General features: G+C 50.0%; 2 protein-coding genes across 2 annotated transcripts in view; both read left to right on the forward strand.

Moving 5' to 3' along the window:
- The window catches only part of ikbkg (inhibitor of nuclear factor kappa B kinase regulatory subunit gamma), a 22240-nt gene extending 12075 nt beyond the window's left edge, over positions 1–10165 (forward strand). The window contains 8 exon segments of the mRNA XM_083919686.1: positions 1–12; positions 110–225; positions 3929–4081; positions 4749–4821; positions 5131–5265; positions 6263–6399; positions 6550–6626; positions 9585–10165. The exon segment at positions 1–12 is cut by the window's left edge and continues 91 nt beyond it. Coding sequence (XP_083775812.1) covers positions 1–12; positions 110–225; positions 3929–4081; positions 4749–4821; positions 5131–5265; positions 6263–6399; positions 6550–6626; positions 9585–9757 — 876 coding nt within the window. The 3' untranslated portion in view covers positions 9758–10165.
- Positions 10166–13515: 3350 nt separating this feature from the next.
- Positions 13516–15000, forward strand: part of sephs3 (selenophosphate synthetase 3) — an 11028-nt gene continuing 9543 nt past the window's right edge. Inside the window, exon 1 of the mRNA XM_083920889.1 lies at positions 13516–13887. Within this exon, the coding sequence (XP_083777015.1) occupies positions 13611–13887 (277 nt within the window). The 5' untranslated portion in view covers positions 13516–13610. The remainder of the gene's footprint in view (positions 13888–15000) is intronic.

Below are 15000 nucleotides of genomic sequence, written 5' to 3' on the forward strand. Positions count from 1 at the left end.
GACTGCGCCCAGGTGGGAACCATCAGAACCGCTGCGGTTAGCGAGATGGTGGCGCTCTCACGAACACGCCATCACGTCCGTAACCCTGGCTCTTCTTTACTCTCCACAGCTGGCGAAGGACTGCGAGGCTCTGAAGGCTCAGGCTACGTCACTGTTGGGAGAACTGAACGAGAGGCAGAGCTGCCTGGAGAAGAGCGAGCACGAGCGCAAAGTGCTGGACGACAAGTGAGTTTTCACCTCAGCACAGATAAAAACAGTGTGTGTGGAGAGACGTCTCCGTGCTCGCGTCCACAACTAAGACGTCAGATCGTCCCGGCTTCATCGGTCCGCGCACGCCAACCAGGCTGAGAGGCGGCAGCGATGTGGAGCCGGGTGTCAGCGATCTGAGTGCACGTTCACAGGTTTCAAAGGGAGACCGCGGGGTCGAGCACGGGTCCACTGATGCTCCACCTGTGTGCTGATGTTCCTCTCTGCTCCACCTGTGTGCTGATGTTCCTCTCTGCTCCACCTGTGTGCTGACGTGTTTCTCTCTGCTCCACCCGTGTGCTGATGTGTCTCTCTCTGCTCCACCCGTGTGCTGATGTGTCTCTCTCTGCTCCACCTGTGTGCTGACGTGTCTCTCTCTGCTCCACCTGTGTGCTGATGTGTGTCTCTCTGCTCCACCTGTGTGCTGATGTGTCTCCCTCTGCTCCACCTGTGTGCTGATGTGTCTCCCTCTGCTCCACCTGTGTGCTGACGTGTCTCTCTCTGCTCCACCTGTGTGCTGATGTGTCTCTCTCTGCTCCACCTGTGTGCTGATGTGTCTCTCTCTGCTCCACCTGTGTGCTGACGTGTCTCTCTCTGCTCCACCTGTGTGCTGATGTGTCTCTCTCTGCTCCACCTGTGTGCTGATGTGTCTCTCTGCTCCACCTGTGTGTGCTGATGTGTCTCTCTCTGCTCCACCTGTGTGTGCTGATGTGTCGCTCTGCTCCACCTGTGTGCTGACGTGTCTCTCTCTGCTCCACCTGTGTGTGCTGACGTGTCTCTCTCTGCTCCACCTGTGTGTGCTGACGTGTCTCTCTCTGCTCCACCTGTGTGCTGATGTGTCTCTCTCTGCTCCACCTGTGTGCTGATGTTCCTCTCTGCTCCACCTGTGTGTGCTGATGTGTCTCTCTCTGCTCCACCTGTGTGCTGATGTGTCTCTCTCTGCTCCACCCGTGTGCTGATGTTCCTCTCTGCTCCACCTGTGTGCTGATGTCTCTCTCTGCTCCACCTGTGTGCTGATGTGTCTCTCTCTGCTCCACCTGTGTGCTGATGTGTCTCTCTCTGCTCCACCTGTGTGCTGATGTCTCTCTCTGCTCCACCTGTGTGTGCTGACGTGTCTCTCTGCTCCACCTGTGTGCTGACGTGTCTCTCTCTGCTCCACCTGTGTGCTGATGTGTCTCTCTGCTCCACCTGTGTGTGCTGACGTGTCTCTCTGCTCCACCTGTGTGTGCTGATGTGTCTCTCTGCTCCACCTGTGTGTGCTGATGTGTCTCTCTCTGCTCCACCTGTGTGCTGATGTGTCTCTCTGCTCCACCTGTGTGCTGATGTGTCTCTCTCTGCTCCACCTGTGTGCTGATGTGTCCCTCTCTGCTCCACCTGTGTGCTGATGTGTCTCTCTCTGCTCCACCTGTGTGCTGATGTGTCTCCCTCTGCTCCACCTGTGTGCTGATGTGTCCCTCTCTGCTCCACCTGTGTGCTGATGTGTCCCTCTCTGCTCCACCTGTGTGTGCTGATGTGTCTCTCTCTGCTCCACCTGTGTGCTGATGTGTCTCTCTGCTCCACCTGTGTGCTGATGTGTCTCTCTCTGCTCCACCTGTGTGCTGATGTGTCCCTCTCTGCTCCACCTGTGTGCTGATGTGTCTCTCTCTGCTCCACCTGTGTGCTGATGTGTCTCCCTCTGCTCCACCTGTGTGCTGATGTGTCTCTCTCTGCTCCACCTGTGTGCTGATATGTCTCCCTCTGCTCCACCCGTGTGCTGACGTGTCTCTCTCTGCTCCACCTGTGTGCTGATGTGTCTCTCTGCTCCACCTGTGTGCTGATGTGTCTCTCTCTGCTCCACCTGTGTGTGCTGATGTGTCTCTCTCTGCTCCACCTGTGTGTGCTGATGTGTCTCTCTGCTCCACCTGTGTGCTGATGTGTCTCTCTCTGCTCCACCTGTGTGCTGATGTGTCTCTCTCTGCTCCACCCGTGTGTGCTGATGTGTCTCTCTCTGCTCCACCTGTGTGCTGATGTGTCTCCCTCTGCTCCACCTGTGTGTGCTGATGTGTCTCTCTCTGCTCCACCTGTGTGCTGATGTGTCTCTCTCTGCTCCACCTGTGTGCTGATGTGTCTCTCTCTGCTCAACCTGTGTGCTGATGTGTCTCTCTCTGCTCCACCCGTGTGCTGATGTGTCTCTCTCTGCTCCACCTGTGTGCTGATGTGTCTCTCTCTGCTCCACCTGTGTGCTGATGTGTCTCTCTCTGCTCCACCCGTGTGCTGACGTGTCTCTCTCTGCTCCACCTGTGTGCTGACGTGTCTCTCTCTGCTCCACCTGTGTGCTGACGTGTCTCTCTCTGCTCCACCTGTGTGCTGATGTGTCTCACTCTGCTCCACCCGTGTGCTGATGTGTCTCTCTCTGCTCCACCCGTGTGCTGACGTGTCTCTCTCTGCTCCACCCGTGTGTGCTGATGTGTCTCCCTCTGCTCCACCTGTGTGTGCTGATGTGTCTCTCTCTGCTCCACCTGTGTGCTGATGTGTCTCTCTCTGCTCCACCTGTGTGCTGATGTGTCTCTCTCTGCTCCACCTGTGTGCTGATGTGTCTCTCTCTGCTCCACCTGTGTGCTGATGTGTCTCTCTCTGCTCCACCCGTGTGCTGATGTGTCTCTCTCTGCTCCACCTGTGTGCTGATGTGTCTCTCTCTGCTCCACCTGTGTGCTGATGTGTCTCTCTCTGCTCCACCTGTGTGCTGATGTGTCTCTCTGCTCCACCTGTGTGCTGATGTGTCTCTCTGTTCCACCCTTGTGCTGATGTGTCTCTCTGTGCTCCACCTGTGTGCTGATGTGTCTCTCTCTGCTCCACCTGTGTGCTGATGTGTCTCTCTCTGCTCCACCTGTGTGCTGATGTGTCCCTCTCTGCTCCACCTGTGTGCTGATGTGTCTCTCTGTGCTCCACCTGTGTGCTGACGTGTCTCCCTCTGCTCCACCTGTGTGCTGATGTGTCTCTCTCTGCTCCACCTGTGTGCTGATGTGTCTCACTCTGCTCCACCCGTGTGCTGATGTGTCTCTCTCTGCTCCACCCGTGTGCTGACGTGTCTCTCTCTGCTCCACCCGTGTGTGCTGATGTGTCTCCCTCTGCTCCACCTGTGTGTGCTGATGTGTCTCTCTCTGCTCCACCTGTGTGCTGATGTGTCTCTCTCTGCTCCACCTGTGTGCTGATGTGTCTCTCTCTGCTCCACCTGTGTGCTGATGTGTCTCTCTCTGCTCCACCTGTGTGCTGATGTGTCTCTCTCTGCTCCACCCGTGTGCTGATGTGTCTCTCTCTGCTCCACCTGTGTGCTGATGTGTCTCTCTCTGCTCCACCTGTGTGCTGATGTGTCTCTCTCTGCTCCACCTGTGTGCTGATGTGTCTCTCTGCTCCACCTGTGTGCTGATGTGTCTCTCTGTTCCACCCTTGTGCTGATGTGTCTCTCTGTGCTCCACCTGTGTGCTGATGTGTCTCTCTCTGCTCCACCTGTGTGCTGATGTGTCTCTCTCTGCTCCACCTGTGTGCTGATGTGTCCCTCTCTGCTCCACCTGTGTGCTGATGTGTCTCTCTGTGCTCCACCTGTGTGCTGACGTGTCTCCCTCTGCTCCACCTGTGTGCTGATGTGTCTCTCTCTGCTCCACCTGTGTGCTGACGTGTCCCCCTCTGCTCCACCCGTGTGCAGGCTGTGCAGTAAGGTGAAGAGCCTGCAGGTGGCGGAGCGGGAGCTGGAGCAGCAGAGGAAGCAGCATCACGTGGCCATGGACAAGCTGCTGCTCCAGACCCAGAGCCTGGAGCAAGCTCTGAAGACGGAGAGACACGTGGTGACAGAGGAGAAGTGGGTTCAACACACACACGCACGCACGCACGCACGCACGCACGCACGCACGCACACGCGCACACGCACACGCACGCGCACGCGCACGCGCACGCACACGCACACGCGCACGCACGCACGCACGCACACGCACACGCACACGCACACGCACACGCACACTTGTGACACTTTGCGTTGAAAGGAGCCAGTTGAGGTGGTTCAGAATCATCTGGTCTGGATGAACCCTGGGCGCCTCCCTAGGGAGGTGTTCCAGGCACGTCCAGCTGGGAGGAGGCCTCGGGGAAGACCCAGGACCAGGTGGAGAGATTAGATCTCCACACTGGCCTGGGAACGCCTCAGGATCCCCCAGTTAGAGCTGGTTAATGTGGCCCGGGAAAGGGAAGTTTGGGGTCCCCTGCTGGAGCTGCTGCCCCTGAGACCTGATCCAGGATCAGAGGCTGGAGCTGCTGCCCCTGAGACCTGATCCAGGATCAGAGGCTGGAGCTGCTGCCCCTGAGACCTGATCCAGGACCAGAGGCTGGAGCTGTAGATGTGTCGTGCTTCTCTGTGGAGGTTAATGCTCCTGGGTGTCGTTCAGAACGTCTTCAGTTCTGTTTCCATCCCGACGTGTTTCGGTTCGATTCCTGACTGTGAGTTAAACTGTTGTTTCCTTTGTTCCTCTCCTCAGGAAGAAGCTGACGCAGCTGCAGCACGCCTACACCTGTCTGTTCAGAGACTACGACTCTAAACTCAAGAGTGAGGTAGAAACACCACCTTTGACCTCTGCGTCCCCTCAGGAGGGTCTCTGCTCCGCTCACACACGTGCACCTGTGTGTGTGTGTGTGTGTGTGTGTGTGTGTGTGTGTGTGTGTGTGTGTGTGTGTGTGTGTGTGTGTGTGTGTGTGTGTGTGTGTGTGTGTGTGTGTGTGTGTGTGTGTGTGTGTGTGTGTGTGTGTGTGTGTGTGTGTGTGTGTGTGTGTGTGTGTGTGTGTGTGTGTGTGTGTGTGTGTGTGTGTGTGTGTGTGTGTGTGTGTGTTTGTGTGTGTGTGTGTGTGTGTGTGTGTGTGCAGGGAGGAGACCTGTGCAGCCGCCTGGAGGAGGCGGAGCGAGCGCTCGCCCTGAAGCAGGATCTCATCGACAAACTGAAGGAGGAGGTGGAGCAGCAGAAGGGCTCCCTGGAGACTGTCCCCGTCCTCACGGCACAGGTCCGGAGACACACACACACACACACACACACACACACACACACACACACACACACACACACACACACACACACAGACAGACACACACACACACACGAGTCGTCCAGCTCCAAAGAAGCTTCAGTGACACGTAGTCTGAAACCCGACCTGAACCTTTTGGTGTCAGTTTAACAGGTTAGAGCGCCCTCCCACTGTTCCTCCGTCACAGGTTAGAGCGCCCTCCCACTGTGCCTCCGTCACAGGTTAGAGCGCCCCTCCACTGAGCCTCCGTCACAGGTTAGAGCGCCCTCCCACTGTGCGTGCGTCCCGTGCCCCGTGCTTTAGGGTCCATGTCCCCCCTCCAGGCCCGTTTGTACTCACACTACCTGGGCCTCGGAGAATGCTTCTTGCTGCCTATACGTCATCACGCCGTAACACGTCACACGCATTGATGACGTCATGGCGATGCGTGGCTTTGTTTCCAGATCTTTCCGTAGACCTCGGAGTTTTTGTGCGTCTTGTCGACTGTTTTTGAATCTTTTCATCGACCAAATCTGCAGTAAACACTCCACCTCCGCATCACACCAACGTGAACCTTTCACCGCCATTGTTTGAAATGTCCGCGCATGGTCCCTCCTTCTTTTTTCTACGTCCCAACAGGCGCACAGGAAATGACCTCAGAACCGCCGTAGGCCTCGTGCTCGTACACGTGCGCACGCTTGTGCTCGTACACGTGCAAACGTGCTTTACTAAAGCCCACCTCTCCCAAACGGGCCGTGGACAGCAAGCATGCCGCTCCTAGACGTGGTACGGTTGCACTCACACTGGTCAAAGGAACCAGACTTTAGCCGTGACACGTGCTGGGGCACGGGACGGAGGAACAGTGGGAGGGCACCCTTAGATGTCTGCCATTTAAAGTGATCAGCCACAGCCACATGTGAACACGTTTGTGTCCGTGCAGATGGGACAGACCTCTGCTGCTGAGTGAACCCCCCCCCCTCTTGTCTCTGTTGATCAGGCTGAGATCTACAAAGGCGACTTCCTGGCCGAGCGAGAAGCACGAGAGAAGCTGAACCAGAAGAAGGAGGAGCTGCAGGATCAGCTGACTCAGGCCCTGGCTGAGATCGACCGGCTCAAACAGGAGGCCACGTCACGGTAAACACCACAGTTCTGATCCAGGGTCTGTCCTGCTCCTCTGCCTGCGTCGTCTGCAGCTCCACTGCAGCTCAGACTCTCACGTCTCTGCGTCCGTGGTTCTAAGCGGCGTGATTCACCGTGAGCGTCGTCTCTGTGCTTCTGTTTCAGGGCACGAATGGAACAAATGAAGCTGAGACACCTGGAAGACTTTCCAACACGGGCCCCACACATCCCCCCCCCACAGGGTACACACACACACACACACACACACACACACACACACACACACCCACACACACACACACACACACACACACACACACACACACACACACACACACACACCCACAAGGTACATGACACACACACACACTTTAACACACGTTTATGCTCCTAGAGGACACTTTAGCACACGTTTATGCTCCTAGAGGACACTTTAACACACGTTTATGCTCCTAGAGGACACTTTAACACACGTTTAGGCTCCTAGAGGACACTATAACACACGTTTAGGCTCCTAGAGGACACTTTAACACACGTTTATGCTCCTAGAGGACACTTTAACACACATTTATGCTCCTAGAGGACACTTTAGCACACGTTTATGCTCCTAGAGGACACTTTAGCACACGTTTATGCTCCTAGAGGACACTTTAACACACGTTTATGCTCCTAGAGGACACTTTAACACACGTTTATGCTCCTAGAGGACACTAACACACGTTTATGCTCCTAGAGGACACTTTAACACACGTTTATGCTCCTAGAGGACACTTTAACATACGTTTATGCTCCTAGAGGACACTAACACACGTTTATGCTCCTAGAGGACACTTTAACACACGTTTATGCTCCTAGAGGACACTTTAACATACGTTTATGCTCCTAGAGGACACTAACACACGTTTATGCTCCTAGAGGACACTTTAACACACGTTTGTGCTCCTAGAGGACACTTTAACACACGTTTATGCTCCTAGAGGACACTTTAACACACGTTTATGCTCCTAGAGGACACTTTAGCACACGTTTATGCTCCTAGAGGACACTTTAACACACGTTTATGCTCCTAGAGGACACTTTAACACACGTTTATGCTCCTAGAGGACACTTTAGCACACGTTTATGCTCCTAGAGGACACTTTAACACACGTTTATGCTCCTAGAGGACACTTTAACATACGTTTATGCTCCTAGAGGACACTAACACACGTTTATGCTCCTAGAGGACACTTTAACACACGTTTATGCTCCTAGAGGACACTTTAACACACGTTTAGGCTCCTAGAGGACACTTTAACATACGTTTATGCTCCTAGAGGACACTAACACACGTTTGTGCTCCTAGAGGACACTTTAACACACGTTTATGCTCCTAGAGGACACTTTAACACACGTTTATGCTCCTAGAGGACACTAACACACGTTTATGCTCCTAGAGGACACTTTAACACACGTTTATGCTCCTAGAGGACACTTTAGCACACGTTTATGCTCCTAGAGGACACTTTAACACACGTTTATGCTCCTAGAGGACACTTTAACATACGTTTATGCTCCTAGAGGACACTAACACACGTTTGTGCTCCTAGAGGACACTTTAACACACGTTTATGCTCCTAGAGGACACTTTAACACACGTTTATGCTCCTAGAGGACACTAACACACGTTTATGCTCCTAGAGGACACTTTAACACACGTTTATGCTCCTAGAGGACACTTTAGCACACGTTTATGCTCCTAGAGGACACTTTAACACACGTTTATGCTCCTAGAGGACACTTTAACATACGTTTATGCTCCTAGAGGACACTAACACACGTTTGTGCTCCTAGAGGACACTTTAACACACGTTTATGCTCCTAGAGGACACTTTAACACACGTTTATGCTCCTAGAGGACACTAACACACGTTTATGCTCCTAGAGGACACTTTAGCACACGTTTATGCTCCTAGAGGACACTTTAGCACACGTTTATGCTCCTAGAGGACACTTTAACACACGTTTATGCTCCTAGAGGACACTTTAACACACGTTTATGCTCCTAGAGGACACTTTAACACACGTTTATGCTCCTAGAGGACACTTTAGCACACGTTTATGCTCCTAGAGGACACTTTAACACACGTTTATGCTCCTAGAGGACACTTTAACACACGTTTATGCTCCTAGAGGACACTTTAACACACGTTTATGCTCCTAGAGGACACTTTAGCACACGTTTATGCTCCTAGAGGACACTTTAACACACGTTTATGCTCCTAGAGGACACTTTAACACACGTTTATGCTCCTAGAGGACACTTTAGCACACGTTTATGCTCCTAGAGGACACTTTAGCACACGTTATGCTCCTAGAGGACACTTTAACACACGTTTATGCTCCTAGAGGACACTTTAACACACGTTTATGCTCCTAGAGGACACTTTAACACACGTTTATGCTCCTAGAGGACACTTTAACACACGTTTATGCTCCTAGAGGACACTTTAGCACACGTTTATGCTCCTAGAGGACACTTTAACACACGTTTATGCTCCTAGAGGACACTTTAACATACGTTTATGCTCCTAGAGGACACTTTAACACACGTTTATGCTCCTAGAGGACACTTTAACACACGTTTGTGCTCCTAGAGGACACTTTAACACACGTTTATGCTCCTAGAGGACACTTTAACACACGTTTATGCTCCTAGAGGACACTAACACACGTTTATGCTCCTAGAGGACACTTTAACACACGTTTATGCTCCTAGAGGACACTTTAGCACACGTTTATGCTCCTAGAGGACACTTTAGCACACGTTTATGCTCCTAGAGGACACTTTAACACACGTTTATGCTCCTAGAGGACACTTTAACACACGTTTATGCTCCTAGAGGACACTTAACACACGTTTATGCTCCTAGAGACACTTTAACACACGTTTATGCTCCTAGAGGACACTTTAACACACGTTATGCTCCTAGAGGACACTTTAGCACACGTTTATGCTCCTAGAGGACACTTTAACACACGTTTATGCTCCTAGAGGACACATTAACACACGTTTATGCTCCTAGAGGACACTTTAGCACACGTTTATGCTCCTAGAGGACACTTTAACACACGTTTATGCTCCTAGAGGACACTTTAGCACACGTTTACGCTAACGTATTTATAACTGGTCTTCACTCAGCGTGTGTTTGTCTCGGCAGCGTTCAACACGGTGCCGCCCGCCCCCTCGTTCCGTAACCAGGGTCTGGTGCCAGTCGGGGATCAAGGAGCAGCCGGAGCAGAGGAGCTTCCAGATCTATGTTGTCCCAAGTGCCAGTACCAGGCCCCAGACATGGACACGCTGCAGATACACGTCATGGACTGTATACAGTAACAGGAGCCCAGTCACACACACACACACACACACACACACACACACACACACACACACACACACACACACACACACACACACACACACACACACATACACACACACATACAACAGTATATTCACCTTCTTGACCTTTCCTCGCGTCCACTCCCGGCTCTGGAAACACCCGTTTGGTTGTTGCACCTTACTCTCTTTGTAGACACACACACCTGAACACACACCTGGACACACACACACACCTGAACACACACCTGAACACACACACCTGAACACACACACACACCTGAACACACACACCGTGGGTCGTACCATTTTAAAATCCACCTAGAGTGGCGTCAGAAGAGAAGATTACAAACCTGGAGTTCTGACATGGATTTGAACTCTGCTGCAGCTTTTCTATCCTGCCCCCCCCCCCCCCCCCCCCCTCTCTCTCTCTCTTCTCTCTCTCTCGTCTCTCTCTCTTCTCTCTCCTCTCTCTCTCCTCGCCTCTCTCTCTCTCTCTCTCTCTCCCTCTCTCTCCTCTCTGCCCTCTCTCTCTCTCTGCCCCTCTCTCTCTCTCTCTCTCTCTCTCTCTCCTCTCTCTCTCTCTCTGCTCTCTCTCTCTCTCTCTCTCTCTCTCTCTCTCTCTCTCTCTCTCTCTCTCTCCTCTCTCTCTCTCTCTCTGTCTCCGTCTCTCTCTCTGTCTCTCTCTCTCTCCCTCTGTTTCTCTCTCTCTCTCTCTCTCTCTCCTTGTCATCCTTTCTTTTGTTTCCCCTGTTGCACTCGTCCGTCACTGTTTGCCCCCCCACACACACACACACACACACACACACACACACACACACACACACGCCCCTCTCCACCGTCGTGCATCAGAGGAGGTGACGACATGCTGTGGACTGAGTGTGTGTGTGTGCGTCTCATGGTGTGTGTGTGTGTTATACACATGAATCGTCTTCGACCGTGAGGTGGAGAAAGTGACCGTGGAGAAGAAGAAGACGACGCACGACTGTGAAAAACCCAGAGAGCTTTAAATAAATAAATATTCGACGTGTTCTGATCATAAACGTCGTCGCTGTCGTCGTTTCATAAACATGTGTTAGAGACGGATTTTGCTCCTGTTCAAAGAAAAGTAGCCATTCTCTGTTTGTGCCTGTGAACACGTCGACTGCAGCGTCTCTCCTGCCCGACCCCTGACCCCTGACCTCTGACACCCGACCTCTGACCCCCGACCTCTGACCCCTGACCCTGGACCTCTGACCCCTGGACCTCTGACCCCCGACCTCTGACCCCCGACGCTGCTCTCTTCCCTGCGGCTCGTCCAGGACTCTTCACCTTGTGTCAGAATCGTCTGTAATTAGAGATGAAACGGTGCAAAGAAGATTTAAGAAATAAACCAGTTATTCATCTTTGCTTCTGTTTTGTTTTTAAACTTTATTTCCACAAATAAACTTTGAACAGTTATAACTTTTCAATCTTCAAACAATAACAAGATTAACAACACTTTAACACACGTTTATGCTCCTAGAGGACACTTTAACACACGTTTAGTCTCCTAGAGGACACTTTAACACACGTTTATGCTCCTAGAGGACACTTTAGCACACGTTTATGCTCCTAGAGGACACTTTAACACACGTTTATGCTCTAGAGGACACTTTAGCACACGTTATGCTCCTAGAGGACACTTTAACACACGTTTATGCTCCTAGAGGACACTTTAACACACGTTTATGCTCCTAGAGGACACTTTAGCACACGTTTATGCTCCTAGAGGACAGAGGACACTTTAACACACGTTTATGCTCCTAGAGGACACTTTATCACACGTTTATGCTCCTAGAGGACACTTTATCACACGTTTATGCTCCTAGAGGACACTTTAACACACGTTTAGGCTCCTAGAGGACACTTTAGCACACAGTTTATGCTCCTAGAGGACACTTTATCACACGTTTATGCTCCTAGAGGACACTTTAACACACGTTTATGTTCCTAGAGGACACTTTAGCACACGTTTAGGGCTCCTAGAGGACACTTTAAACACACGTTTATGCTCCTAGAGGACACTTTAACACCACGTTTATGTTCTAGAGGACACTTTAGCACACGTTTATGTTCCTAGAGGACACTTTAAGCACACGTTTATGCTCCTAGAGGACACTTTAGCACACGTTTATGCTCCTAGAGGACACTTTAAACACACGTTTATGCTCCTAGAGGACTCTTTAGCACACGTTTATGCTCCTAGAGGACACTTTAACACACGTTAATGCCTCCTAGAGGACACTTTAACACACGTTTACGCTCCTAGAGGACACTTTAACCACACGTTTACGCTCCTAGAGGACACTTTAACACACGTTTAAGGCTCCCTAGAGGGACACTTTAGCACACGTTTATGCTCCTAGAGGACACTTTAGCACACGTTATGCTCCTAGAGGACACTTTAACACACGTTTATGCTCCTAGAGGACACTTTAAACACACGTTTTATGCTCCTAGAGGACACTTTAGCACACGTTTATCCTCCTAGAGGACACTTTAGCACACGTTTATGCTCCTAGAGGACACTTTAACACACGTTTATGTTCCTAGAGGACACTTTAACACTCGTTTAGGCTTCTAGAGGACACTTAGCACACGGTTTTATGCTCCTAGAGGACACTTATAACACACGTTTATGCTCCTAGAGGACATTTTAACACACGTTTATGTTCCTAGAGGACACTTTAACACACGTTTATGCTCCTAGAGGACACTTTTAAGCACACGTCTATGCTCCTAGAGGACACTTTAACACTCGTTTATGCTCCTAGAAGACACTTTAACACACGTTTATGCTCCTAGAGGACACTTTAACACACGTTTATGCTCCTAGAGGACACTTTAACACACGTTTCTATGCTCCTAGAGGACACTTTAACACACGTTTATGCTCCTAGAGGACACTTTAACACACGTTTATGCTCCTAGAGGACACTTTTTGCAAACGTTTATTGCTCCTAGAGGACACTTTAGCACACGTTTAGGCTCCTAGAGGACACTTTTGCACACGTTTATGCTCCTAGAGGACACTTTAACACACGGTTATATTGCTCCTAGAGGACACTTTAGCACACGTTTATGCTCCTAGAGGACACTTTAACACACGTTTATGCTCCTAGAGGACACTTTAGCACACGTTTAGGCTCCTAGAGGACACTTTTGCACACGTTTATGCTCCTAGAGGACACTTTAAAACATGTTTATGCTCCTAGGACACTTTAGCACACGTTTATGCTCCTAGAGGACACTTTAGCACACGTTTATGCTCCTAGAGGACACTTTAACACACGTGTATGCTCTAGAGGGCACTTTAGCACACGTTTATGCTCCTAGAGGACACTTTAGCACACGTTTATGCTCCTAGAGGACACTTTAACACACGTTTATGCTCCTAGAGGGCACCTTAGCACATGTTCCCCCCCTGTAAACGCCAGTGGAGCTATAAAGTGTAAAACAGCGCGATAACGAAATTTACCGTGATTCCAACTCCCGCCTTCAAAATAACGCGCATGCGCACATGTGTCTGACTCCTGGGCCTTAACTGTGGCTTTAAAAGACATTTTTCTATATTTACATTAACTAAAGCTCGGAGTCACAGCAGCGGGTCAAATGTGTCGCTAATGTCCGTGAATCTCGCGTGTTCATGTTCTCTGTAAACTTTTACTGTGAAAGTCCCGACAGGAAGTCTCGTCGGTGTGGTGTGACGTCACGGCGCCCTTGTTTCCCCCGGACAGCAAAGCGCGGACACACGCTCCGCTCGCCCTCACTCTGTATCACCGGTGCACCGGGTCTCCGTGGAGCGTTTGGAGCCGTCTTTCAGTCACTCATGTCAGGCACAACTTCCCCGCCGCCCCCGGGAGAGGCTGCCGGGGCGGAGGCGTGCTTCCCCCCCGGGTACAAGCCCTTCAAGCCCGAGGAGCACGGCCTGGAGCGCGGGTTCCGCCTCACCGCCTTCTCGGACCTGAAAGGATGAGGCTGCAAGGTCCCGCAGGAGGCGCTGCTCAAGCTCCTGGCGGGACTGGAGACGGACCGGGCCGACGGGACCGGGAAGGCCGGGGACCAGGTGCTGGAGTTCGGCCAGGAGATGCCCGGCCCCCGGCTCGGTAAGACCCAGACCCAGGACCCAAACCCAGACCCAGACCAGGACCGGGACCAGGCTGTGAATGAGGCTGTTAGCTTCCTTAGCATCACTGTGGCTAACGGTGCTAGCTTGCGTGCGCGGATACAAACACGTTAAAATAAGATTTTAAAGCAAAATTAATAATTTAAAGTGTAAATATTAATGTGAAGTTTCTTTATAAAGACACAAACTGCAGCAGAGCGAAGTTTGAGTCATTTAAATGTTTAATTTCTAACATTTATCCCGACAATATCAGCATTAGGGTTATTACAGTAGTATTCATGTATATTAAACACACACACACACATATATATATTATATTATATCATCACTGCACACTTTAACTGCACATCACCTCCCGCACTACTGTAAATAAATAAATATATGTATATACTTTATATTTTTACTGTTAATAGTTAATTATGCTTATATTTGTTTCCATGGAAACACCGTCAAATAAGGCAAATTTAACCTGATTTATTATTATTTTAATATCAGGATGTATATTAAACCCATATATATATATTATATTAAAACTGGACATTTTACCTGCACACCACCTCCTGCACTGCTACTGTAAACACACATACACACATATATACATGTGTGTGTATGTATATATATATATATACACTTGATATTTTATGGATAATAGTTTATTATGCTTATGTTTAATTTTATTGTTTGTCTGTTTCCATGGAAACAGCGTCAAACAAGGCAAATTTAACCTGATTCTGTTTTAGTGCATGAACATAATTAGTGTTTTATTTTATCACCATCTTTAATCATTAATCTCCTTTAATCTCCTTTAATCTCGTGCTCGTGTCGAAGTTTAGTGTTTCTTCTCTTTTCTTATTCCCAGATATTTTTATTTTATCTTATTTTTATTCATATTCAGTTTTATCAGATTAAAGTAATTCTTAATCTGATGCAAACACGTGCAGATGAACCGACGCTGACGCCTGTTTGTTCTGTTAAAGACACAGAAAGTTATTTTATAAGTGTTTGGAAACCGTTCATTTCTCACTTTAACACATTTAACGTCATCATAATTTTCATATTTCAGGTAAATCCCATAAACATTAAGTCGTTTCTT

This window comes from Echiichthys vipera (genome assembly GCF_963691815.1).
Source record: "Echiichthys vipera genome assembly, chromosome: 9".
NCBI classification, from domain to species: domain Eukaryota; kingdom Metazoa; phylum Chordata; class Actinopteri; order Perciformes; family Trachinidae; genus Echiichthys; species Echiichthys vipera.